Source organism: Pristiophorus japonicus, chromosome 4 (genome assembly GCF_044704955.1).
Source record: "Pristiophorus japonicus isolate sPriJap1 chromosome 4, sPriJap1.hap1, whole genome shotgun sequence".
Taxonomy (NCBI): Eukaryota; Metazoa; Chordata; class Chondrichthyes; family Pristiophoridae; genus Pristiophorus; species Pristiophorus japonicus.
In genome coordinates this window covers 211,478,248-211,506,131 of record NC_091980.1, presented here as the reverse complement: position 1 = coordinate 211,506,131, position 27,884 = coordinate 211,478,248, and the positions used below count along the sequence as shown (strand labels likewise).

At 45.5% G+C, this 27,884-nt stretch overlaps 1 protein-coding gene across 3 annotated transcripts in view; it reads right to left on the bottom strand.

Moving 5' to 3' along the window:
- Window positions 1-27,884, bottom strand: part of akap6 (A kinase (PRKA) anchor protein 6) — a 589,551-nt gene that overhangs the window by 153,558 nt on the left and 408,109 nt on the right. For all 3 annotated transcript variants that reach the window (XM_070879057.1, XM_070879059.1, XM_070879058.1), the window contains one exon: window positions 22,302-22,448. In XM_070879057.1, the coding sequence (XP_070735158.1) occupies window positions 22,302-22,448 (147 nt within the window). The remainder of the gene's footprint in view (window positions 1-22,301; window positions 22,449-27,884) is intronic.

Below are 27,884 nucleotides of genomic sequence, written 5' to 3'. Positions count from 1 at the left end.
GTTTTCCTGGCGCCACAGGTCGAGTTCTTAGGGAGAAGAATCGCGGCAGACGGCAGCAGACCCACCGACGCCAAGACGGAGGCCATCAATAACGCGCCGAGACCACAGAACGTGACGGAGCTGCGGTCATTCCTGGGACTCCTCAATTATTTTGGTAATTTCCTACCCGGGTTAAGCACCTTGCTCGAACTTCTACATGTGTTGCTACGCAAGGGAGTTGACTGGGTAGGGGAGAAATTACAAGAGACTGCTTTTGAGAAAGCACGAAATCTGTTATGTCCCAACAAACTGCTTGTTCTGTATGACCCACGTAAACGTTTAGTGCTAGCTTATGATGCGTCTTCGTACGGGGTCGGGTGTGTGTTACAACAAACAAACGAATCGGGAACATTGCAACCGGTCGCCTATGCTTCCAGGAGTTTGTCCAAGGCCGAAAGGGCCTACAGCATGATTGAAAAAGAAGCTGTGGCATGCGTTTACCGGGTGAAAAAAATGCACCAATATCTGTTTGGCTTAAGTTAGAGTTAGAAACTGACCATAAGCTGCTCATATCGCTATTCTCAGAGAGCAAAGGTATTAATACCAATGGCTCTGCTCGCATTCAAAGATGGGTGCTCACGCTGTCTGCATATAACTATGTAATTCGCCACAGGCCAGGCACAGAGAACTGTGCTGTTGCTCTCAGTAGGCTACTATTGCCCACCACCGGGTGGAAATGGCACAGCCTGCAGACTTGCTCTTGGTGATGGATGCATTTGAAAACAAAAGCCACCCGTTACAGCCCGTCAGATCAGGACCTGGACCAGCCAGGGTCCTTTACTTTCCTTATAAAAAAAATGTGACTCCACAGGAGCTAGTCCAGCATCCCAGCATGAAGAGATCAAGCCGTTCCAGCAGCGCAAAGATGAAATGTCCGTACAGGTGGACTGTCTTTTGTGGGGTAATCGCGTGGTTTTGCTTAAGAAAGGCAGGGAAACGTTCATATGTGATCTACACAGTACCCACCCAGGCATAGTAATGATGAAAGCTATAGCCAGATCCCATGTGTGGTAGCATGGCATCGACTCAGATTTGGAGTCTTGCGTGCGCCAATGCAACACTTGCCCTCAACTGAGCAATGCACCCAGGGAGGCACCGCTAAGTTTGTGGTCATGGCCCTCCAAACCGTGGTCTAGGATCCACGTTGACTTCGTTGGCCCGTTTCTAGGCAAAATGTTTTTGGTTGTTGTGGATGCTTATTCAAAATGGATTAACTGTGTAATAATGTCTATAAGCACATCTACTGCCACCATCGAAAGCCTACGGGCCATGTTTGCCATGCATGGCCTGCCTGATGTCCTTGTCAGCGACAATGGGCCGTGCTTCACCAGCGCTGAATTCAAGGAATTCATGACCCGCAATGGGATCAAGCACATCACATCTGCCCCGTTCAAGCCCGCATCTAACGGCCAAGCAGAACAGGCAGTCCAAACCATCAAGCAAAGCTTGAAACACGTGTCGGAAGGCTCCTTGCAGACTCATCTGTCCCGAGTCCTATTCAGCTACCGCACAAGACCCCACTCGCTCACCGGGGTTCCCCCTGCCGAGCTGCTCATGAAAAGGGCACTCAGCTCTCTCTAGTCCACCCTGATCGCCATGATCATGTCGAAGGCAGGCAGCATCAACAAAGCATGTACCATAATCGCGCAAATTTATCACGTGATATTGAAGTCAATGACCTTGTATTTGTACTCAACTATGGACATGGTCCCAAATGGCTCACTGGCACTGTCATAGCCAAAGAAGGGAGTAGAGTGTTTGAGGTCAAACTTGCAAATGGACTAACTTGCAGAAAGCATTTGGACCAAACCAAACTGCGATTCACAGACTGCCACGAGCAACCTGAAGAGGACACCACCAACTTCGACCCTCTGATACACACACAAGTGGCAACCGACATCACGGTTGACCATGAAGCTGAACTCATCATCCCCAGCAGCCCAGTAGGACAGCTGTGCAGCAGCCCAGCGAAAGCCCAACCAACTCATCTGCACCTGTGTTTGTACAGAGATGATCGACTAAGGAGCGGAAAGCCCCAGATCGTCTCATCCTATGAGTGTACTATTGACTTTGGCGGGAGTGATGTTATGTATGCAACACCTTGTAACCAGCATTCTACTGCCACCAGAGGGTGCATCTGTTGGAGTCCCAAGGGATCCCAGCATCCCTCGGGAGCACTGCATATAAGCAGGCCTCCCATGCTGTGCCGGCACTCTGGAGTCAGAATAAAAAGACTAAGGTCACATTTACTCAAGTCTACAGTACTCAGTCACATTGCTTTATTTGAGACACAACACTTAGGATGCAAGCCATCAGGTCCAGGCGATTTATCTGCCTTTAGTCCCATTATCTTACTGAGTACCACCTCCTTAGCGATTGTGATTGTGTTAAGTTCCTCCCCTCCCCCCACATAGCCCCTTGACTATCCACTGTTGGGATATCTTTAGTGTCCTCTTCCGCAAAGACTGATACAAAATATTTGTTCAGAGTTTCTGCCATCTCCATGTTCCCCATCACTAATTCCCTGGTCTCGTCCTCTAAGGGACCAACATTTACTTTAGTCACTCTTTTCCTTTTTATATACCTGTAGAAACTCTTGCTATCTGTTTTTATATTTCGTGCTAGTTTACTTTCATAGCCAATCTTCCCTTTCTTAATCATTTTTTTTAGTCATTCTTTGCTGGCTTTTAAAAGCTTCCCAAACTTCTGTCCTCCCACTAGTTTTGGCCACTTTGTATGCCCTTGTTTTTAATTGGATACCATCCTTTATTTCTTTAGTTAGCCACGGATGGCTATCTTTTCTCTTACACCCTTTCCTCCTCACTGGAATGTATTTTTCTTGAGAGTTATGAAATATCTCCTTAAATGTACTGCACTGTTCATCAACTTTAATCTATTTTCCCAGTCCACTTTAGCCAATGCTGTCCTCATACCGTTGTAATGTCCTTTATTTAAGCTTAGTACGCTGGTTTGAGATCCAACTTTCTCACCCTGCATTTGAATTTGAAATTCAACCATGCTATGATCACTCATTCTGAGGGGATCCTTTACTAGGAGATTGTTTATTAATCCTGTCTCATTACACAGGACCAGATCTAAGATAGCCTGTCTCCTGGTTGGTTCCGTTACATATTGCTCAAGGAACCCGTCCCTTATGCACTCTATGAACTCTTCCTCAAGGCTACCCTAACCAATTTGATTTGTCCAATCAATATGGAAGTTAAAATCACCCATGGTTATTGCTGTTCCCTTTTTACAAGGCCCCACTATTTCTTGGTTTATACTCCGAGCAACAGAGTTGCTCTTGTTAGGGAGCCTACAGACTACGCCCACGAGTGACTTTTTCCCCTTATTATTCCTTATCTCCACCCAAACTTTTTCAACATCCGGATCATTTGAGCCAATATCTTTTCTCACTATTGCAGTGATTCCATCCTTTATCAACAGAGCTACCCCACCTCCTTTTCCTTTCTGTCTGTCCTTTCGAATTGTCAAATACCCCTGAATGTTTAGTTTCCAGTCTTGGTCAACTTGCAACCACGGCTCTGTTATGGCTACCAGATCATACCCATTTGTAACTATTTGTGCCGACAGCTCATCTAATTTGTTACGAATGCTGCGTGCATTCAGATAAAGAACTTTTAAATGTGTTTTTTGACCATTTTCTCCTGCTATGGCCCCAGTTCCTGATACATTCTTATATTTATAGATTCTGTCTCTTTCTGTCACGCTCTGGTTTTTGTTTCCCCCTTTTGTAACTATAGGGCAAGAATTTGAAAGGCGGTGGCCAGGGGGGCGGTGGTGGGGGAGTTTTGCCGCAACTATACAAAGCCCTGGTTAGACCACATCCGGAGTACCGTGTACAGTTTTGGACACCGCACCTTAGAAAGGATATATTGACCTTGGAAGGAGTGCAGTGCAGAGCAGATTCACCAGAATGGTATCAGGTCTCCAAGGGTTAGATTATGAAGAGATATTACATAAACTAGAATTGTATCCTTTTTTTTATTCGTTCATGGGATGTGGGCATTGCTGGCAAGGCCAGCATTTATTGTCCATCCCTTGAGAAGGTGGTGGTAAGACTCCTTCTTGAACTGCTGCAGTGCGTGTGGTGAAGGTACTCCCATAGTGCTGTTGGGGAGGGAGTTCCAGGATTTTGAGCCAGTGACGATGAAGGAACAGCATTCTGCTTCCAAGTCAGAATGTTGTGTGACTTGGAGGGAACTTGAAAGTGATGGTGCTCCCATGCACTTGCTGGCTTTGTCCTTCTAGGTGATAGAGGTCACGGTTTTGGTAGGTGCTACCGAAGAAGCCTTGGCGAGTTACTGCAGTGCATCTTGGAGATGCCTGAATATAGATGGATAAGGGTGATTTGATTGCAGTTTTTAGGATTTTGAAAGGAATTGAATAGGGTAGATAGAGAGAAAATGTTTCTGCTGGCTGTGGAATCTATGACAAGGAGGCATAGCCCTAAAATCAGAGCCAGGCCATTCAGGAGAGAAGTTAGGAAACACTTCTTCACACGAAGGGTGGTAGAAGTGTGGAACTCTCTCCCACAAAAAGCAATAGCTCAATTAATAATTTAAACTCTGAGATTGATAGATTTTTGCCAGGCAAGGGTATTAAGGGATATTGAGCTAATGCGGGCAGATGGAGTTAGGATACAGATCAGCCATGATTTCATTGAATGGTGCAACAGAGTCGAAGGGCTTAATGGCCTACTCCTGTTCATATGTTCCTAACAGTCTTTTTGGTGGTTCCTGTGAAGTGGAGGGTCCGGTTCCGCATGAGAAATCCGGAGCGAAGTTCAGTGTGTCCGCCAGCTCGTTATAGCTTTACTTCCGAATTTGGCATCAAATGCGCGGCAGGGGGTGTTATGAGGACCCGCCTGATGCGATCTCAACTCCAGTATTGAAAGGGCCAAAAGATGGAATTTGTAGACGTTGGAGTTGGCAGGAAGAGAAGCGGAACTGTGTAAATGGACTACAGACGGGCAAAGGCTGTGCCACGGTTCAATGAAACCTCGCTTGGTGTGCTGCTGTGGTAAGTGAGGAGCTGGAGAGACACTCTTCCCCAGCAATGGGAGGAAGAAACCTGCTGCTGACGCCAAAAAGGCATTGCTGGAGGTGGCCCAGGAGGTCAGCAACAGGAACCACGCTTCTGGTTCAGTGCAGAAAGCACTTTAATGACCAAACCAGATCAGGAAAGGGGAGTACAGTTGCACATTCACCTACATCCTGCTGTGCGCATCACTCCACCTCCTCACTCTGCCTTGTCAAGCCTACTCCCATCATATCACTCCTCACACCCAGTTACCTTGCACGCACACCCATTATTGTCTTTCTATGCAGTTCCTCAAATCCCCATCTATCCATCCACCATTCCCACTCACATTCATCCTTTTGCAATTTCATGCCTCTCCCTCATCGTCACCCTCAACAAATGCACTGTATCCATGAACACATGCCATTACAGTCACAAGTCAGTTCTTTCTCCCGTTGCAGAAAAGAGCACAGAACACTAGGGAGAGGGAGAGAACTAGAGGTGGCCCTTGACAGATTTCCCAGCTCACAAATGAAGAGGAGGTGACGCTCGAGATCAATGGCGTTTTGGTGTCCTTGGCTGTCGGAGATGGGGATTTCCCAGCTACCTGGTGACACAATTAAACATCAGCGACCCACATGTCATACAACACTCAGCCGTGCTGACTTGATTTCAACAGCGAGTGAAAAATTATCATCTTCATCATGATAAGTTGCAACATTCTAACCCTGCCAATACGAATTCATGTCTTTTATCTCCGACACAGCCTTCACATGTGCAGCAGCAGTCGGTGGAAGTCACGGACGATGATTCCTCAGAGGAGCTGATTCCTTCTGAGGGTGCACACTACATGATTCTTGCGTACCATGCACCGGATCAGATTCTCGCACTTTGGTGAGACCAGTTGGACAGTTAGTTGACCTGGTGACTTACACTTCAAAAGTGAGCAGATGCTGGTGGCAGGAACAACAGTGGAGAGTCCGCGTCGGAGGGTGCAGCCCTCTCCAAGTTCTGCTTAGCTGGACACAAATGCTATATCCCGGGGTCCGTCGATGTGAAGGCGAATCATTGAGTAGCAGATAAGGCGTGATGCACTGACAGGCCTTCCAAGCACACTAACTATGATTGCAGAGAGAATGGAGAGTCTGCTAAAGCATGAGTCCATGAATAGAATGGCCAGCTCCATGGAACATTAAACGTGGCAATCAAATAAGTCCGTGCACGCCTTGACCACGGCCGTGCGGACTTTCGATTCCAATATGTCAGCCACCTTAAATAGGATAACAGATACCTTAGCCTTGGCCTTACACTGCTGCACTGATCTGCATCAAAGTGCTCTCCAGCAGAGTGGCAACAGTAAAATACAGCTGGGCCATGAGAGGGATGATGGCAAAAGGGACTGCCACAGGACAAAAGCATCATGGCAATGGGGACTCCACTCAAAGCGATTTCACTTCTCACTCGTTGCACACTCCCCACCGCCCCCCACCCACTCCCCCAGCCCCCCACCCCCCGCCAGTACCCGACAAACTGCCAAGTGTCCCGATGGCCGAGTCTGCCCCGGCACAGTGCAGGTGGAGCAGTCTTTGGTGGGGCCCTCACTGGCTCCAAAACACAGAGGTTGTCAGCCAAGGGCAGCTCAGCAGTCAAAGCAGGAATCTGAGCAGCCTGGCTCTACCTCTGCTCAAGCCACAGGGGTTGCACCATGTAGGAGTGGAAGGAAAAGGAAGAGGAAATCTTTGTAGTTGCACAAGGGTATGCATATGGGTGTCTGAGAAAATGTGACGTTATGAAGTTTCTGTTGGTTAGTTCAATCACATAAATTTTATTCCTTTGCACCACTTTCCCATCTGGCCCACCTTAAACACATCTTCAGTAGGCTTGCTCGATCACACATCTGGTGGTCATATGGTATTCATTGTAGTGCTTTTTGGCTTCATCGGTCTGGTTTCTGATGGGTGTCATCAGCTAAGTTTGAAATGCGTATCCTTTGTCCCTAGCAGTCACTCTTTAAGGGCCACAGGATAAAAGCATCATGGCAGCTCCCCAGGAGTCTTGCGCACATCTGCAAATCTTATTGTGGTTGCACACCAGCTGCACATTGATGAATTGGAAGCTCTTGTGGTTCAAAATACTCCTGGTTGACCTGGGGATACATAGATTGCCATGTGTGTGCAGTCAATGACTCCCTGCACCTGTAGGAAGGCAGCCAGTGATGCAAACCCGAGCTCCACCTCGTTCTGACTAACGTCATCACAGGTAAAGTTCACATAACAAACAACCCATCTATTTTATGCATTTGTGGACTGACGACTGGGAGACGCTGGATATGTTTGGGCAGTGCCCTGGAAGGATCCAGAGGTAAAAAAAAGTTGAGGGCAGTGGTGACTCCCGAAACACTACTGTTGGGACATTTCAAGAAAACTCAGCCACTACCTGTACACCGCGTGTTATGGGTAGTGACCCCTGCACACTGCACCCCACCTGCCCTTTCTGCTTCACCCTCTCTGCAGCCCAGCTACAGGTCTTTCAAGAGCAGACTGCTGGTGCTGCTGTTGCTGAGGCTGGCACTGGTCATATTGCTGCTCGTCCAAGGTCCAATCGAAGGCAGCAAAGCACCACCCATGCTGATGTGATTCAGAAACCCTCCAAAGTGTAGAAAAATATCTTTCAGCAAAAGTACTGTGCACAAACGCTTTCCCACTCGCAGGTAAGAAAGCAGCTGTAAGTAATGAGTAATGAGTATTTATTGCCCCCTCAGTTGCTGTTGCGTTCTTCACTGGTGAGTTTCAAGAAGCCCGGGAAACCCGTGGATGTGCTGTTAAATTTGAAAGTCAGTTGAAATATCGCTACAATTGAGAAATTAGCATATGAGGGGCTGCGTGCAAGCAACCTAATGCATTCGAGTTAAACAAGGAAGTCAATGGGTTGGAGCCGGCTTTTGGAGTAACCTGATTTTTCCTGATTTTCAACCCCCGAACCCAAACCCACGTGCTCCTCCAGGTTAAAATTCCCAGTATGGACTAAAGTTTACACTCTGGCCTAGCGTGTACAGTCTAGACTAAAATATACAGTCTGGACTAAAGAATAGAGCCTAGACTAAAATATACGGCAGGAGAAATTGGCTAACCCCCGAAAATGGCCATGGAGATCACAGTACGTGATTAACTAGCGGTCATTCATAAAATGGGTGCTGTCTGCTCTTTTAAACGATTGCTGCAGGCATTGGCTGCACGCATCAGCAGGGGACCCAATATCGTGAGTGGCTAGTGCTACTTAAAGGCAGCCTGCACCTCTGAAAGGGGAGATGCATTGTGTTTGCATGAAGTAGTTTTTTCCAAAAGTGAATCTGGGATGTGATATTTTGAACAATGGTTAAATATGCAAGAGAACAAGCGGCAAGCTTTTTAGGCAATGCATTGGAGGTCTTGGTTGAAGAGGTGGAAAGAAAGAGAGAAGTTCTGTGTTGGCAGAGGAGCACGAGGCCCTCCAGACAGATGGTCAGGAGGCAGAGGGAATAATTAACAGCGGATGTCAATGCCAGGTGTGTTGCTCCAAGAACATGGATGCAGTGCAGGAAGAATTTTAACGATCTGGCACGGGTTATCAAGGTGAGCGAATGCATCTTCAAATGACATATCCCTCCAACTACACCACTTGCCTCAGCCACTGCTCCACTCTCTATATCCCCATTGTTATGTATTTAACCCCTTGTAACCTGCATCACACCTGTCCATCAGAGGGCCTACCTGTTGGAGTCCCAAGGGATCCCAGCATCCTTTTGGAGCACAGTATATAAGCAGGCCACCAATGAGGTACCTGCATGCTGGAACCTTATTAAAGGAGCTAAGGTCACACTTGCTCATTACACACAGTACTTAGTCTGACCATTTATTATGAGTGTAACAATTAGCGACGAGGTAACGAACAACCACGTGAAAATGCAAACAACAGTCGGCATTCTGGAGAAGTTCTCAGAGGGGGACGATTGGGAGGCCTTCGTGGAGAGACTCGACCAATACTTCGTGGCCAACAAGCTGGAAGGGGACGAGAACACAACCAAATGAAGGGCGATCCTCCTAACTGTCTGTGGGCAACAACCTATGGCCTCATGAAGAATCTCCTGGCCCCGGCAAAACCAACAGAGAAATCCTACAAAGAACTGTGTACGCTGGTCCGGGAGCACCTAAATCCTAAGGAAAACGTTTTGATGGCGTGGTATTGGGTCTACACGTGTCAACGATTGGAGGGCCAGGAAGGGCGAGCTACGTCGCCGAACTGAGGCGCCTTGCAGGACATTGTGAGTTTGAGGGATTCCTAGAACAAATGATCAGAGACTTTTTTGTACAGGACATCGGACATGAGACAATCCTTCGCAAACTGTTGACTGTAGAAACTCCGAATCTGAGTAAAGCCATAACGATAGCCCGGGCATTTATGTCCACCAGCGACAACACCAAGCAGATTTCGCAGAACAAAGAAGTTTTGGCCAGTACTGTGCATAAAGTAACGTCGGTTTTGAGCAGAAATGTACAGAGTAGAACGTAGACGGCGGTTGCTGTGGCCCGACCTCAATTGACCCAGAGTTCACCATCATCTGTTAATGCGAGGCAGTTAACACCCTGTTGGTGCTGCGGGGGTGATCATCGGCCCTATCAATGCCGCTTTAAACACTATGCATGTAATGGCTGCAGAACAATGGGACACTTCCAAAGTATGTGCAGGCGAGCTGCAAACCCTGCAAACCACCACGTTGCAGAGGAAGATCGGTCACAGTGGATCAGACAGAATTGGAAACTTGTACTGAGGAGGCAGAGGTGTAAAGGGTACACACGTTCACAACAAAATGCTCACCAATAATGTTAAAAGTTGAACTGAAAGGTATTGCAGTGTCTATGGAGCTGGACACGGGGGCAAGTCAGTCCATAATGAGTAAAATGGCCTTCGACAGGCTGTGGGGGAAGAAGGCGCACAAGCCCAAGCTCTGCCCCATCCACACCAAACTAATTTACGCCAAGGAACTAATCACTGTAATTGGCAGTGCTGAAGTCAAAGTCTCCTATGATGGAACAGTACATGAACTCCCGCTGTGGATTGTGTCAGGAGATGGCCCCACGTTGTTTGGCAGAAGCTGGCTGGGGAAAATCTGCTGGAACTGGGATGACATCTGAGCACTTTCGTCCGTCGATGACACTGCATGTACCCAGGTTCTAAGCAAGTTCCCTTCATTATTTGAGCCAGGCATTGGAAGCTATTCGGGAACGAAAGTGCAGATCCATTTTGTTCCCGGTACGCGACCCATCCATCACAAGGCTCGGGCAGTACAGTACATGATGCGTGAAAAAGTGGAAATCAAGCTGAACAGGCTGCAACGTGAATGCATCATCGCGGATTTCAACAACTGATTGTTCCGGTACTCAAGGAGGACGGTACGGTTAGAATTTGTGGGGACTATAAAGTAACGATTAACCGTTTTTCACTGCAGGACCAGTACTCGCTACTCAAGGCAGATGACCTATTCGTGACCCTGGCTGGAGGGAAGACGTTCACCAAACTGGATCTGACCTCGGCCTACATGACGCAAGAGATGGAGGAGTCTTCGAAAGGCCTCACCTGCATCAACAAGCACAAAGGTCTGCTTATCTACAACCGGTGCCCGTTCGGGATTCAGTCGATCTTCCAGCAGAACATGGAGAGCCTGCTAAAGTCGGTTCCTTGCACAGTGGTCTTCCAGGATGATATATTGGTTACAGGTTGGGACACCTTGGAGCACCTGAAGAATCTGGAGGAGGTTCTTAGTCGGTTGGATCGCGTGGGGCTCAGGTTGAAATGCTCGAAGTGTGTTTTCCTGGCACAGGACGTCGAAATCTTAGGAAGGAGAATCACAGCAAAGGGCATCAGATCTGCCGACGCCAAGACAGAGGCCATCAAGAATGCGCCACAACCACAGAACGTGACGGAGCTGCGGTCGTTCCTCGGGCTCCTTAACTACTTCGGTAATTTCCTACCTGGGTTAAGCACCCTGCTAGAACCCTTACATGCGCTACTGCGCAAGGGAGATGACTGGGTATGGGGGAATTCACAAGAGGCTGCCTTGAAGAAAGCCAGAAATGTATTGTGTTCTAACAAACTGCTTGTTCTGTATAACCCATGTAAACGACTAGTGTTAGCTTGCGATGCGTCGTCATATGGGGTCGGGTGTTTGTCACCACAGACTAATGAATCGGGAATTTTGCAACCAGTTGCGTATGCATCCAGGAATTTGTCCAAGGCCGAAAGGGCCGACAGCATAGTTGAAAAAGAGGCTCTGGCGTGCATTTATGGGGCAAAAAAAATGCACCAGTACTTATTTGGCCTCAAGTTCAAGCTTGAAACTGACCACAAGCCACTCATATCGCTAATCTCGGCGAGCAAAGGGATTAATACCAATGCCTCTGCCCGCATCCAAAGAGGAGCGCTCAGGCTGTCTGCATACAACTATGCAATCCGTCACAGACTGGGCACAGAGAACTGCACAGATGCTCTCAGTCGGCTACCATTGCCCACCACCGGGGTGGAAATGGCACAGCCAGCGGACTTGTTCATGGTCATAGAGGCATTTGAGAACGAGAAATCCCCCGTTACGGCCCGCCAGATCAGGACCTGGACCAGCCAGGATCCTTTACTGTTCTTGGTAAAAAAACTGTGTCCTCCATGGGAACTGGTCCAGTGTCCCAGTGGAGATGCAGGAAGCGCTTAAACCGTTCCAAAGACGCAAAGATGAGCTGTTCCTGCAGGCGGACTGTCTTTTGTGGGGCAATCGCGTAGTCTTGCCCAAGGGGGCAGAAACACATTCATATGTGAACTGAACAGCATCCACCCAGGCATCGTACTGATGAAAGGCATAGCCAGATCTCACGTGTGGTGGCCTGGCATTAACTCAGATTTAGAGTCATGTGTGCGCAATGCACCTAGAGAGGCACCGCTAAGTTTGTGGTCATGGCCATCCAAACCGTGGTCGAGGATCCATGTAGACTATGCGGGCCCATTCCTAGGCAAAATGTTTTTGGTTGTTTGTGGACGCTTACTCAAAATGGATTGAATGTACAATAATGTCTGTAAGCACATCCACGGCCACTATTGAAAGCCTACGAGCCATGTTTGCCATGCACGGCTTGCCTGATGTCCTAGTCAGCGACAATGGGCCGTGCTTCACCAGTGCTGAATTCAAAGAATTCATGACCCGCAATGGGTTCAAACATATCACATCTGCCCCGTTCAAGCCCGCATCCAATGGCCAGGCAGAACGGGCAGTTCAGACCATCAAGCAAAGCTTGAAACGCATGTCATAAGGCTCCCTGCAGACCCGGTCGTCCCAAGTACTGCTCAGCTACTGCACCAGACCCCACTCACTCACCGGGATTACCCCAGCTGAGCTGCTCATGAAAAGGTTGCTTAAAACAAGGCTCTCTCTTGAAAACCGTGATCTACATGATCACATGGAGGACAAGCGGCATCAACAAAGTGTGTATCATGACCGCGCAAATTTGTCACGCGATATTGAGATCAATGATCCTGTGTTTGTGTTCAATCATGGACATGGTCCCAAATGGCTCGCTGGAACAGTCACAGCCAAAGAGGAAAGTAGGGTATTTCAAGTCAAACTGACCAATGGACGAATGCACAGAAAACACTTGGACCAAATCAAATTGTGGTTCACCAACAGCTACGAACAACCTGAAGAGGACACCACCAACTTTGACCTTCCAACACACATACAAGTGGCAACTGACATCACAGTTGACCACGAAATCGAACTCATCATCCTCAGCAGCCCGGCAAGGCCGGCTGCCCAACAGCCCAGTGAAGAACTGACCAACCCAACCACACCAGCATTTGTACTGAGACGATCGACAAGGGAACACAAAGCCCCAGATCATCTCACCTTGTAAATAAGTGTACTGTTGACTTCACAGGGGAGTGATGTTCTGTATTTAACTCTTTGACCACCAGAGGGCCCACCTGTTGGAGTCCCAAGGGATCCCAGCATCTCTTGGGAGCACAGTATATAAACAGGCCACCCATGAGGTACCTGCACTCTGGAACCTTAATAAAGGAGCCAAGGTCACACTTGCTCATTATACACAGTACTCAGTCTGACCATTTATTATGAGTGTAACACCCATCACACACCTACCAACAATCTCTATTAATGAGTACTCAACCCTAAAATTCATATGCTTTACCTCACCCTCATAACACTGTTGCAAGCCTCACATCCACAACTCACAGCTCACACACACTGGCAACTATTCAACCACGACAGCCACATCAGCACATTCTATTGCACTTGATCTTACACTTGCAGCCAACAGCTCAGAGACTGGCATGGTGCATATTTTAGAGGCAAGGATAGAGGATGGATCTTAATGACACACTTCCTTCTTTCTTGCAGGGGAAGATGTCACATTACAGGAGACAGCAGGAAAGAACTGTAGGAGGACAAGCATGCCCACATGTTTTAAACCCCGTGAAGGAGGCAGTGCTGCCATTATGGGAGGGGGCATCACTGAGGCCATGGCCATGGTGGGGCTGGAGGGATCGCTGATGAAGTTATCTGCATAGCTAATTCTCTTTCTCACATTCCACTTCTTCCTCATACCACAATCTCTTCTGACGCACAAGCTGCAGATGGCGTAAACACGCACGTCTTACTTAGCTCCATCAGCACACCTGTGGAACTCACCATGATGCAGTGTCTGATGGCCGATGTCAAAGTTTGCATTGCAGCGCAAATAGCTTCCATCAAAGATCTGAGTGCTGTAGTGGAAGCTCAGACTGCTCCCTTGCAAGCTTAAAATGCTGCCATTGGACTGCATACCACTGTTCAAAAGGGCTTCCAGGGCATAAAAGCTGTCCATCAATCTGTTCTCCAACAGATCAGTCGAATTGTTGAGGCACCACCCCGAGAGAGTGGCAGTGACTCTATGGAACACAAACCTGCTGACCTCTCTCAGGTTTGTGTCAGCATTCCTGCTCCCATCTTTAAGAACATAAGAAATAGGAGCAGGAGTAGGCCATAGGGCCCCTCGAACCTGTTCCGTCATTCAATAAGATCATGGCCTCAGCTCCACTTCCCCGCCCGCTCCCCAAAACCCCTTCTCCCCTTATCGTTGAAGAAACTGTCTATTTCTGTCTTAAATTTATTTAATGTCCCAGCTTCTACAGCTCTCTGAGGCAGCGAATTCCACAGATTTACAACCCTTACAGAGAAGAAATTTTTCCTCAGCTCTGTTTTAAATGGGCGACCCCTTATTCTAAGATCATGCCGTCCAGTTCTAGTCTCCCCCATCAGTGGAAACATCCTCTCTGCATCCATCTTGTCAAGCCCCCTCATAATCTTATACGTCTCGATAAGATCACCTCTCATTCTTCTGAATTCCAATGAGTAGAGGCCCAACCTACTCAACCTTTCCTCATAAGTCAACCCCTCATCCCTGGAATCAGCCTAGTGAACCTTCGCTGAACTGCCTCCAAAGCAAGCATATCCTTTCTTAAATATAGAAAACAAAACTGCAAGCAGTATTCAGGTGTGGCCTTACCAATAACCTGTATAGCTGTAGCAAGACTTCCCTGCTTTTATACTCCATCCCCTTTGCAATAAAGGCCAAGATTCCATTGGCCTTCCTGATCACTTGCTGTTCCTGCATATTATCCTTTTGTGTTTCATGCACAAGTACCCCCAGGTCCCGCTGTACTGCAACACTGTGCAATCTTTTTCCATTTAAATAATAACTTGCTCTTTGATTTTTTTTGTGCTAAAGTGCATGACCTCACACTTTCCAACATTATACTCCATCTGCCAAGTTTTTGCCCACTCACTTAGCCTGTCTATGTCCTTTTGCAGATTTTTTGTGTCCTCCTCACACATTGCTTTTCCTCCCATCTTTGTATCGTCAGCAAACTTGGCTACGTTACACTCAGTCCCTTCTTCCAAGTCGTTAATATAGATTGTAAATAGTTGGGGTCCCAGCACTGATCCCTGTGGCACCCCATTAGTTACTCGTTGCCAACCAGAGAATTGTCCCAACTCTCTGTTTTCTGTTGGTTAGCCAATCCTCTATCCATACTAATATCTTGATACCCGCTCAGCTTGAGTAATGCAGGGCTCCTCCAGAGAGGTCCAGGCAACGGAAGCATTGCTTGAGGATGTTGATGGTGTGCTTTGTAATGTTCCTTGCGGCAGCATGGCTCTCATTGTTGGCCTGTTGTGCACATGTGCACGGGTTCCGGACCCGGAATCATGAGCCATGTTATGAGTGGGTCACCCTTGTCTCCCAGAAAAAAACATCTGACTTGCCATGGCGAGTCAAATAAAGCTGGCACAAGGACTGCTGCAGAATGAAGGAATCATGACTACTGCCAGGATAATGGGCATTCATCTGCATGATGAGCTGCCTGTGGTCACACACCAGCTGCACATTGAGCAAGTGGAATCCCTTTCGGTTCATGAAAATGACAGAGTTCGCACGCAAAGCAATGTACTTGCAGTCAATGGCACCCTGCACCATGTAATATCCTGCAATTGGTGCAAACCCACGTGCTCGCTCTGCCTGCTTGTCTCTGGCAAGAGGGAATGAGATAATGCTGTCTCTCTGTGTATAGAGATTCAGTGACCTCCCTTATGCAGCAGTGTACTGTAAACTGCAAGATGTTGCTTATAATTCCAGCAGCCACCTCGAAAGAGTCAGACGCATAAAAGTTTAAGAGCCACGGTTAGCGTGACAGCACAGGAAATAAGGTCCTTGAGGTAAGAGAAGTGTTCCCTAAAGACTCTCGGCGGGTTTGGCCTCCTCCTGACAGCTCTTCTTCTCCTCCTCTATCTTCAAGTAGCAGGGTTCTGTGCTGGGGCCTCAGCTGTTTACACTGTACATTAATGATTTAGACGAGGGGATTAAATGTAGTATCTCCAAATTTGCGGATGACACTAAGTTGGGTGGCAGTATGAGCTGCGAGGAGGATGCTATGAGGCTGCAGAGTGGCTTGGATAGGTTAGGTGAGTGGGAAAATGCATGGCAGATGAAGTATAATGTGGATAAATGTGAGGTTATCCACTTTGGTGGTAAAAACAGAGAGACAGACTATTATCTGAATGGTGACAGATTAGGAAAAGGGGAGGTACAACGAGACCTGGGTGTCATGGTACATCAGTCATTGAAGGTTGGCATGCAGGTACAGCAGGCGGTTAAGAAAGCAAATGGCATGTTGGCCTTCATAGCGAGGGGATTTGAGTACAGGGGCAGGGAGGTGTTGCTACAGTTGTACAGGGCCTTGGTGAGGCCACACCTGGAGTATTGTGTACAGTTTTGGTCTCCTAACTTGAGGAAGGACATTCTTGCTATTGAGGGAGTGCAGCGAAGGTTCACCAGACTGATTCCCGGGATGGCGGGACTGACCTATCAAGAAAGACTGGATCAACTGGGCTTGTATTCACTGGAGTTCAGAAGAATGAGAGGGGACCTCATAGAAACGTTTAAAATTCTGACGGGTTTAGACAGGTTGGATGCAGGAAGAATGTTCCCAATGTTGGGGAAGTCCAGAACCAGGGGTCACAGTCTAAGGATAAGGGGTAAGCCATTTAGGACCGAGATGAGGAGAAACTTCTTCACCCAGAGAGTGGTGAACCTGTGGAATTCTCTACCACAGAAAGTAGTTGAGGCCAATTCACTAAATATATTCAAAAGGGAGTTAGATGAAGTCCTTTCTACTAGGGGGATCAAGGGGTATGGCGAGAAAGCAGGAATGGGGTTCTGAAGTTGCATGTTCAGCCATGAACTCATTGAATGGCGGTGCAGGCTAGAAGGGCTGAATGGCCTACTCCTGCATCTATTTTTTATGTTTCTATGTCCTGCTCTTGTGTCGCCTGTGTTCATTCTCCCAGCCATGCTCAATTCCCAGAGGAAACTCTACCAGGCTATCCATGTCTGGAAGCAACTTGATTCAGCACAAGCTTTTAAATGAACGGAAAAATACTTCAACGCCATCCAGAACACTTCCTGAAGACGATTCAAACTTTATCCAAGAATAGGAAATCTCCAAAAATACGTACAATTGTACCACAGCCAGAAGAAATAATTAAACAACTAACCTGTAAGTAGTTCATGATCCATTTAAATAGCGCTGGTGGGGGTCCTTCATTTAATTTAATATCATGTTCAGCTGTGTGAGGTTAGGACAGGGTGTTGGCTGGAATATGGAATTCAAAAATGGCAGTGCTGATTGACGCCATAATCTGCCTGTTCTGCATGCTGCCAGCGGTCATTAGGTACGCATGCACAAACCTCTTTACCAAAATGGTGTCCTGCACACCCTGTCAGTAGTGTGCACGCGCATCGAGACACAATTTTCTAGCATTAGGCTGCCACGTAGCACCTAAAAAAACTGTCACAACACAGCCCAATTCAGCCCCCATAGAGTCTGGACTAAAACTTACAGCCTTGCACAAAATATAAATCCTGGACTAAAGTATAGGCTCTGAGATTTACTGGGTTAGGATTCCAAGCGGGTAGCAGAAGGGTGGGAAAGTAGTTCTGGTTGGGAACATCATGGAGCTGGTGTGCGTGTTTTTTTTTTACACAGGTTCCCAGGAAGCCACAGCCCTGGAGCAGGCAACTGTTGTGCTGCTTGGCTTTGAAATCGTGAGGGTTAGGGTGAGTATAGCGTGGTTTGGAGGGTCATGGGTGATCGTGAGGGGTCAGAGAGAGATCGGATGGAGAGATTGGAGAGAGATCGGGGCAGAAATGGGGGGGATCAGAGATCAGATGGAGAGATGGGGGGGGGGGGTCGAAGAGAGATCGGAGGGAGAGATGGGGGGGTGGGAGAGATGGGGGGGTCGGAGAGAGATCGGAGGGAGAGATGGAGTTTCAGAGAGAGATCGGAGGGAGAGATGGAGGTTCAGAAATGTTGCGTATGCAATAACTCAATAGGCTTAGTACCGTGAACTCAATCAGGTGCGACCTGACTCTACCTTATTTGCTCTCAAAGTGAGGATTAAACATGGAGGCTTTCTTTATATACAAGGGCTGCACGAGTGTGTTTGTGGCCCAATGACCTCCGATGATCGCTTCCCCCTGGTGGCAGATATACCCAGGTATACATACATTACAGGAAAGAGATCAGAGGGAGAGATGCGTGATCAGGGAGAAATCAGAGAGAGAGATGGGGGCATCGGAGAGAAAATTTAAAAAGTCAAAGAACAAGGAGAAGGCAATAGATCAGGGTAGCACTGGAGGGTGGGGAATAAAAGCCAGAGCATGCCAGGAAGGGACAGAGTGTATAAGCATAAAGGTGAATCAGAAAGTGGGGTCAAAGCAGGAAAAAAGGGTAAAAAAACACACTTAAAAGCTCTTTATCTGAATGCACGTAGCATTCGTAACAAAATAGATGAGTTGACGGCACAAATAGATACAAATGGGTATGATTTGATAGCCATTACAGAGACATGGTTGCAAGGTGACCAGGACTGGGAACTAAATACTCAGGGGTATTTGACAATTCGGAAGGACAGACAGAAAGGAAAAGGAGGTGGGGTAGCACTGTTAATAAAGGATGGGATCAGTGCGTTAGTGAGAAATGATATTGGCTCAGAGGATCAAGATGTTGAATCAGTTTGGGTGGAGATAAGGAATAATAAGGGGAAAAGGTCACTGGTGGGTGTAGTCTATAGGCCCCCTAACAGTAGCTACACTGTTGGATGGAGTATAAATCAAGAAATAATGGAGGCTTGTAATAAAGGAACGGCAATAGTCATGGGCGATTTTAACCTTCATATTGATTGGACAAAGCAAATTGGCCAGGGCAGGCTTGAGGAAGAGTTCATCGAGTGTATCCAGGATATTTTCCTTGAACTGTATGTTGCGGAACCAACCAGGGAGCAGGCTATCTTAGATCTGGTACTGTGTAATGAGACAGGATTAATAAATGATCTCATAGTAAAGAATCCTCGAGGAATGAGTGACCATAACATGGTGAATTTCAAATTCAGTTGGAGGGTGAAAAAAGTTGGTTCTCAAACCAGGGTCCTAAGCTTAAATAAAGGAGACTACAAAGATATGAGGGCAGAGTTGGCTAAAGTGGACTGGGAAAATAGATTAAAGTTGGATGATTGATGAGCAGTGGCGGACATTTAAGGAGATATTTCATAACTTGCAACATAAATATATCCCAATGAGAAGGAAAGACTGTAAGAAAAGGGATAACCATCAATGGCTAACTAAGGAAATAAAGAAGGGCATCAAATTGAAAACAAAGGCATACCATGTAGCCAAGACTAGTGGGAGGCCAGAGGATTGGGAAACTTTTAAAAGCCAGCAAAGAACGACTTAAAAAAAATGATAAAGAGAGGGAAGATAGATTATGAGAGTAAACTAGCACGAAATATAAAAACAGATCGTAAGAGTTTTTACAGGTACATAAAAAGGAAAAGAGTGGCTAAAGTAAATGTTGGTACCCTGGAGGATGAGACTGGGAAATTAATAATGGAGAACAGGGAAATGGCAGAGACGTTGAACAAATACTTTGTATCGGTCTTCACGGTAGAAGACACTGAAAATATCCCAATAGTGAATAATCAAAGGGCTATAGGTAGGGAGGAACTTAATACAATCACTATCACTAGTGAAGTAGTACTCGGTAAAATAAAATAATGGGACTAAAGGCAAACAAGTACTCTGGACCTGATGGTTTACATCCTAGGGTCTTAAAAGAGGTGGCTGCAGAGATAATTGGTTGTAATCTACCAAAGTTCCATGGATTCTGGGGCAGTCGCAGCGGATTGGAAAACCACAAATGTAATGCCCCTATTTAAAAAAAAACAGACAAAAAGCGGGAAACTATAGACCAGTTAGCCTGTCGTTGGGAAAATGCTAGAGTCCATTATTAAGAAAGCAGTAGCAGGACATTTGGAAAAGCATAATTCAATCAAGCTGAGTCAGCATGGTTTTATGAAAGGGAAATCATGTTTGACACATTTGCTGGAGTTATTTGAGGATGTAACGAGCAGGGTGGATAAGGGGGAACCAGTGGATGTGGTATATTTGGATTTACAGAAGGCATTCGATAAGGTACCACATAAAAGGTTACTGCACAAGATAAAAGTTCACGGGGTTGGGGAGTAATATATTAGTATGGATAGAGGATTGGCTAACTAACAGAAAACATAGAATCGGGATAAATGGGTCATTTTCTGGTTGGCAAACTGGATGCCGCAGGGATCAGTGCTGGGTCCTCAACTATTTACAATCTATATCAATGACTTGGATGAAGGGACTGAGTGTAATGTAGCCAAGTTTGCTGATGATACAAAGATGGGTGGGAAAGCAAGTTATGAGGAGGACACAAAACAATCTGCAAAGGGATAGAGACAGGCTAAGTGAGTGGGCAAAAATCTGGCAGATGGAGTATAATGTGGGAAAATGTGAGGTTATCCACTTAGGCAGAAAAAATAGAAAAGCAAATTACAATTGAAATGGAGAAAAATTGCAAAGTGTTGCAATACAGAGGGACCTGGGAGTCCTTGTGCATGAAACATAAAAAAGTTAGTTTGCAGGTACAGCAAGTAATCAGGAAGGCAAATGGAATTGCCTTTATTGCAAGGGCGATGGAGTATAAAAATAGGGAAGTCCTGATACAACTGTACAGGGTATTGATGAGGCCACACCGAGAGTACTGCGTACAGTTTTGGTCTCCTTATTTAAGGAAGGATATACTTGCATTGGAGGCAGTTCGGAGAAGGTTCACTAGGCTGATTCCTGAGATGAAGGGGTTGATTTAAGAAGAAAGGTTGAGCAGGTTGAGGCTCTACTCATTGGAGTTTAGAAGAATGAGAGATGATCTTATTGAAACATATAAGATACTGAGGGGGCTCGACAAGGTAGATACAGAGAGGATGTTTCCCCTCGTGGGCAAATCTAGAACTCGGGGGCATAGTTTAAGAATAAGGGATCGCCCATTTAGAACTGAGATGAGGAGGAATGTCTTTTCTCAGAGGGTTGTAAATGGAATTCAGAGAGGTGTGGTGGCTGGATCATTAAATAAATTTAAGTTGGAGATAGACAGAATTTTGAATGATAAGGGAGTGAAGGGTTACGTGGAGCGGCAGGGAAATGGAGCTGAGCCCAAGATTAGATCAGCCATGATCTTATTAAATGGCGGAGCAGGCTCGAGGGGTCAAATGGCCCATTCCTGCCCCTATTTCTTATGTTTATGTAGAAGCATAACAGGGAGTAAATTTAAAAAATTGGGTTTGGTGATGAACAATATTTGGTTATAAATAATCAAGGAAACTAAACATCTGTCAAAAGAAAGCATGCCACAAGTAGATGCCAGTACTTCAGTCAACAACATCCTACTTGGAAGACCAGTAAAAATGTGCATTTTATTATTGCTGAACAGATAGTACCTAAGCCATAGGAGAGGTATACAACATACAACATTACACCACTATCTGGAGGAACAATTAGGATGGAAACCACTTGACAGCTTGATTTTAGACCATTACATTATTTGACTTGACTTACTTTTTAACGTGATCAGAAGGATATAAAAATTTCTTGAGGCTGTACCTATTATCTTAATCTCTAGTATGTTACACTTCATATTAATCTGCAAGCAATCCCTGATGAAAGTTTGAACTATATAAATAAAGGCTTTATAATGTATTGCTTGTGAAATGCGTTCATACCTGATGCAAAGCGAGAATAGTAATGCTGTTTTACTTTCTCATTTTTAAATTATGTAAGTAAATATTTTCTAATTTTAGCTTTTATTCCAGTAAATTCTGTACAAATGGGGAATCTGGATAACTACCATGGTTACATTCATCAGCACAGTGGTAAATATCATTCCTAATTAGGGAAGACAAATTACCCAAGTTATAATTATTGCCAGCTTTAGAACTCTGCAGACCTATCATTACTACATATTTATGTGATAAGCAATGTTAATATATAAATTATGAACACTATGATTACTCTTTTCCCCCTGCTGAGTATGAAAAATTAAAAATCTTCAATATTTCAAAAATATTTTTACAAAGGACAAAATGTGCTATTTTCACTACAAAGATAACATGGCTGTTTGCTCAGAAAAGCAAGGCTGTGAATATTTAATTAATATGTGTCAACATCTGCAAAGCATAAACTGAAAATTAAAATATATCCTAATCATTAAAAAGCACGTACCTCTAACAGATGCCATTTGTCTTTAATTCCCTCTACTTTTTCAAGGATGTCACGGGGTAATGAGCTAGCAGCTTGTCTCAGAGATTCAACCTTCTTTAGTAAGTATAGTTTCTTGGGAAGCCACATTGACATTTCCATGCTGTATCCCTGTAAAGCAAAATGGCCCACAGCTTTGTACTTTCATTTAAAATACCCTATTTTGAATCACATATAAGCTGCATCTCAACCCCCCCAAAATCAATTTGTATATAGGATACAGCTCCAGCTCAAATTGATTTTTATTTATTTTAAAAATATGAGTCAATATAGCATGTACCAACGGTTTTCAAAAATTGTGACTCTTTTCATGCTGGGACAATACAACAGGGAGAATTGATGCAGAAAATGTATTTATTATCATGACAGTATGTCATTTTCAGAAGCAGCAATCATTTTTTTACGTATTTCTCTGAAATGACAAAACAGGTCTAGTTTTTAAAAACTTACTGAACTTTACAGTGTGGAGAATTATAGTTGAAGTGTTTTCAAGAAAGTTAATTTAATGAAATACTGTTTCCTACAACTACACATTGATACATAGGATAAAGAGCAAATCAAAAACATTGTTAATTCTGTTGCTCTGAGACCTCACAACATTCTTTTTAAAACAATTCATTCACATGACTGTCAGAGTGGAGGTGACTGGCTGCAGAAAGCCAGCTCACTATTCCTGCTTCAGTTCACTTGCCAATATTGTAATTCACCCGTAACACAATCAAAAACGAACTGGTTCTTAACTAATTATTTAATTCAAAATTTTGTCCTTTGATCAATGTCTAACCACTCTCTCGAGAGGTTTTCCTCGTTAAGATGTCTGTAGATTTTGCTGTTTTTATATACTATTCAGAAAGCTGCATTTTAAGACTAGGTTCTTATTTGGGTCAATCACATATCTGAAATGCACAAAAACTCATTCTACTTTACTCAGAGCTTCTGTTTGCCTGAAATGGGATGCACACAAAAGTGGACAGCAGCCAATATGTAGGGGCCCCTTATGGATGAGTAAAGAAAGTAAGAAAGAATTTGCATTTATATAGCGCCTTTCAAGATCTCTGGACTCCTGAAGTGCAACACAGTCAATAAAGTACATTTTGAAGTATAATTGCTGTTGTAATGTAGGCACATGCAGCAGCCAATTTGCACACAGTAAGTTTCCACAAATACTAATGAGATAAATGACCAGATGACCTGTTTTAGTGATGTTAGTCAAGACTCCAGGAGAACTCCCCTGCTTTTTTTGAATAATGCTATGGGATTTTTTACGTGAGAGGGCAGACAGGGGCTCATTTTATCTGAAGGATGACCCGTCTGACAGTGCAGTACTCCTTCAGTGGAGAAATCAAATTAAAATCAATGCTGAAATAAAAAAGAATATCAAGCAAAACATAGAAAGGTTTGAGGGGAAATAAAAAGAGTTTGGAAAGGCTAAGAGTGGGCATAAAGTCATCATCATAGGCAGTCCCTCAAAACAAGGATGACTTGCTCTCACACCAAAAAGGGATGAGTTCACAGATGTTTCAATGAAGGACCTAATATTCCAGGTCCCGAACTACATCTTGAAGGGTGGAAGATGTCAGTGCGTGGATTTTTTTTAACGTGTGGTGACCGTTGCACACCAGCCACCACACGGGCTTGACAGAGCTAGGTCTTGGTCCAGTGGCAAGGATTACCCAAAATGACTGGAGGCCAGCTGTGCTGCACGGACCTAGTGCGCAGACATATCGCAGTGTGGGCTGTCCCGTGCTGCCCCTGGGCCCTCGCCTCTTCTGGGCCCCGAACTCACGCCTCTCCTGGACCCGATCACGTCCCTCGACATTCTCTCGCCGCTCCTTCACCCCGACCTCGCCGCTCCTGCTGTACCTGCCTACGCTCCAATCACCAATTTGGACCTTGATGACGTCCCTCTTCGCTGCCATCGCCCTCCTGTACCAGATCGTGCTGTACCATGCAGTGGCCGCCATGCTGCCCATGGCCACCGCTCGCCGCTCCTTTTATGGTCCCGATCTGCTGCTGATGGTCTCTCGCAGGTTGCGATTCCCATATTACAACAGTGACTACACAACAACAACTTGTATTTATAGAGCGCCTTTAACATAGTGAAACGTCCCAAGGTGCTTCACAGGAGTATTATGCGATAAAAATGTCACACCGATCCACACAAGTAGAAATTAGCGCAAGTGACCAAAAGCTTGGTCAAAGAGGTAGGTTTGAAGGAGGAAAGAGAGGTAGCGAGACAGAGAGGTTTAGGCAGGGAGTTCCAGAGCTTGGGGTCCCAGGCTAAGGAAGCCACGGCCACCAATGGTTATAATCACATACCCACATTGGTTTCTGGTTAAACAACGCCTCAATTTCAAAATTCTGATCTTTGTTTACAAATTCCTCCATGGCCTCGCCCCTCCCTATCTCGTAATCGCCTCCAGCTCCACAACCCCACAAGATGTCTGCGCTCCTCTAATTTTGTCCTCTTGAGCATCCCTGATTATAACCATTGGTGGCCGTGCCTTCTGGGCATGAAGTAAGAGGGGCAGGTAAAACATAGGAAATGGTAAAGGATTTTATAAACATAAAAATGTAGTAGAATATAAAAGCACAGAGGTAATAATAAAACAGTTTGAATATTTTTTCAGTTTTAGGTGACTTAATTTAGAAAGGATGTCAAGACTATGGAGAGGTTGCAGAAGAGATTCACTAAGATGATGATGAGGATGAGAAACTTTATTTATGAAGATAGACTAAAGAAACTGGGGGTCTTTTCATTAGAATAAATAAAGTGGGAATTTGATAGAAGTGATCAAAAGTACAAAGGGTTTCAGAAAAGTCAAAAAGGAAAATCTACTTCCACCAGTTGGTGAGTTAGTAATTAAAGGGCATATATTTAAAATAATCACTAAAAGAAGACAAGGAGTGGTGAAGAGATTTTTTTTAATGGAAAGATTTAGAACATGGAATGCCCGAACAGAAACAGAGGTGCAAGTAGAATCTGTAATTGGTTTTAAAAGGGAAGTGGATTAATATTTGAAAGAGACACAAGTTATGGGGAAAGAACAGGAAAAAGGGCGTATGTGGCTAGCCCTTTCAGAGAACCAGCATAGATGCAATGGTCTGAGAGGCCTTCTGTGTTGTAAAATTATATCTTCTGTCTGTTATGTATGTAAGCCTGTAAATACCATGTCTAACCACCAGAGGGCTTATCCCCTGGAGTCCCAAAGAATCCCACAATCCCTTGGGAGCACCTGTATATAAGAAGGCCTCACAGGCTGGAGAGGCACTCTGAGATCTGTAATAAAGGACTACGGTCACACCTTACTTTGAACTTGCAGTATCTAGTCTGACTCTTTATTCAAGACATAACACTGTCAGTGTGTTGGTGTACTGCAAGAGTTTATTGCACATTTAACAGGCACCATATTCAGATATAATGAGGAATCATGGCCTAAAATTTGTGATCTGAGTGGTGGGCTCGAAGCAAGTGGAGGCAGGTTTTGGGGCGGGACCTGTTTATGCTGGGTCTCTGCCCCACTCAAGATGTGCTGGCATTTCCTGGGGTGGGGTGGGATGAGTAAAACCTGTGACCCCTCCCTTGCAGTCTGACGTCCTAGATGGAGGCAGAATGATGACATCATCCGCCAGAATTCCCAGCAGTCCCACTTGCAATGCCCCCAACATACTGAAAGAAACAGACATACAGTACATTCGTTGCCTGATCCCAGTAATTCCGAAGGCGTCAGACACATAAGTCACTGGTATAATGGGAAGTCCCACTCTTCTCCTGTTCTAACAGCAGAGAAGCATCGCACGGTTCTGGGACGCATATCTCTGCTCAGTGTTTAAAGAAAACATAAGTTCCAATAATTTTTACAAGAATTTATTTTCGTTCATATTGGTCATTCATTTGCTTAGTTTTAAACACATGGGGGAGAAATTGGGGTCATTTATGCCTCCCGTTATCATCATCATCATAGGCAATCCCTTGAAATTGAGGAAGACTTGCTTCCACTCTAAAAGTGAGTTCTTAGGTGACTGAACAGTCCAATACGGGAACCACAACCTCTGTCACAGGTGGGACAGGCATCCATTGAAGGAAAGGGTGGGTGGGACTGGTTTGCTGCATGCTCCTTCCGCTGCCTGCGCCTGTTTTCTACATGCTCTCGGCGCCGAGACTCGAGGTGCTCAGCACCCTCCCGGATGCACCTCCTCCACCTAGGGCAGTCTTTGGCCAGGGACTCCCAGGGGTTGGTGGGGATGTTGCATTTTATCAAGGAGGCTTTGAGGGTGTCCTTGAAACATTTCCTCTGCCCACCTGGGGCTCGCTTGCCATGTAGGAGTTCCGAGTAGAGCGCTTGCTTTGGGAGTCTTGTGTCAGGCATGCAGTCAACGTGCCCCGCCCAACGTTAGCAGGGGCGCTAACAGAACACAAGTGACTTTGCGACCAGGCACTGCTAACGACTCCTGCTAAATTCGGGGAATTTAGGGGCAGGGCAACGGCGTTGCGCCCTGGTCTCCTGATCATGACATCATTGCCGTGCGCATTGCCCTGGCACCTAAATTGGCTTTCGCCCCCCTGAAGCTACGGCGGGCGATAACAGCGACAGCTTCAGGGGACACGGACCTGGCAGCCGGCTGCTACCGGGGTGAAGTTTAAAGGGGAGGTGGCCAGCTGCTTCGGAAAAAATTCCCCCTTTTTCTTTTCCGCTCCAATATTGCTTTGGACGGGGGTTCGGTGCCCTGATCACTTAGCCCGGCTCCGTACTCTGCATATTGGATTACCTTTTAAGTTTCCCCCTCTCTGGATATTGGGGTCCATCTTGGATCAGGAATTCACCTCTTTATAAATATAATTACTATTTTGGCTATTATCACTTCACACAAGCGCTGATACATAAAAATTGCAAGAAATGGATCCTTTATTCCCTATTTTTCTATGTCTGAATTGAGTATGCTTGCAGTATCAATGTTATGAAAGAAAATTATTTAATTAAAAATATGACATGATGGTGTTCCAGTGAGGTGCATCACTGATTGGTACAATACAAGTTTGTGTCATGACATGTAATGATTAAACTCATTGAGCAGCCAATACAAATCAGTTATTAAATAATTAGCTGCACTATCTGTGTCACACCTGTTATGTATATATGCAACCAGTGTGATAGCAATGAAAGAGTGAATAGATTGGAACTAGTGTTAATAACAATAATAATAGATAATCAAGGGGCTATAGGAAGGGGGCAACTTAAAACAATCACTGTTATCAGAGAAAAAGTACTAGGCAAACTAAGCAGACTAAAGGTGGACAAATCCCCTGGACCTGATGGCCTGCATCCTAGGGTCTTAAAAGAAGTGGCTGCAGAGATAGTGAATGCTTTGGTTGTAATCTACCAAAATTCTCTGAATTCTGGAGAGGTCCCAGTGGATTGGAAAACCGCAAATATAATGCTCCTATTCAAGAAAGGAGGAAGACAGAAAGCAGGAAACTACAGACCAGTTAGCCTAACATCTGTCATTGGAAAAATGCTGGAATCCATTATTAAGGAAGTAATGGCA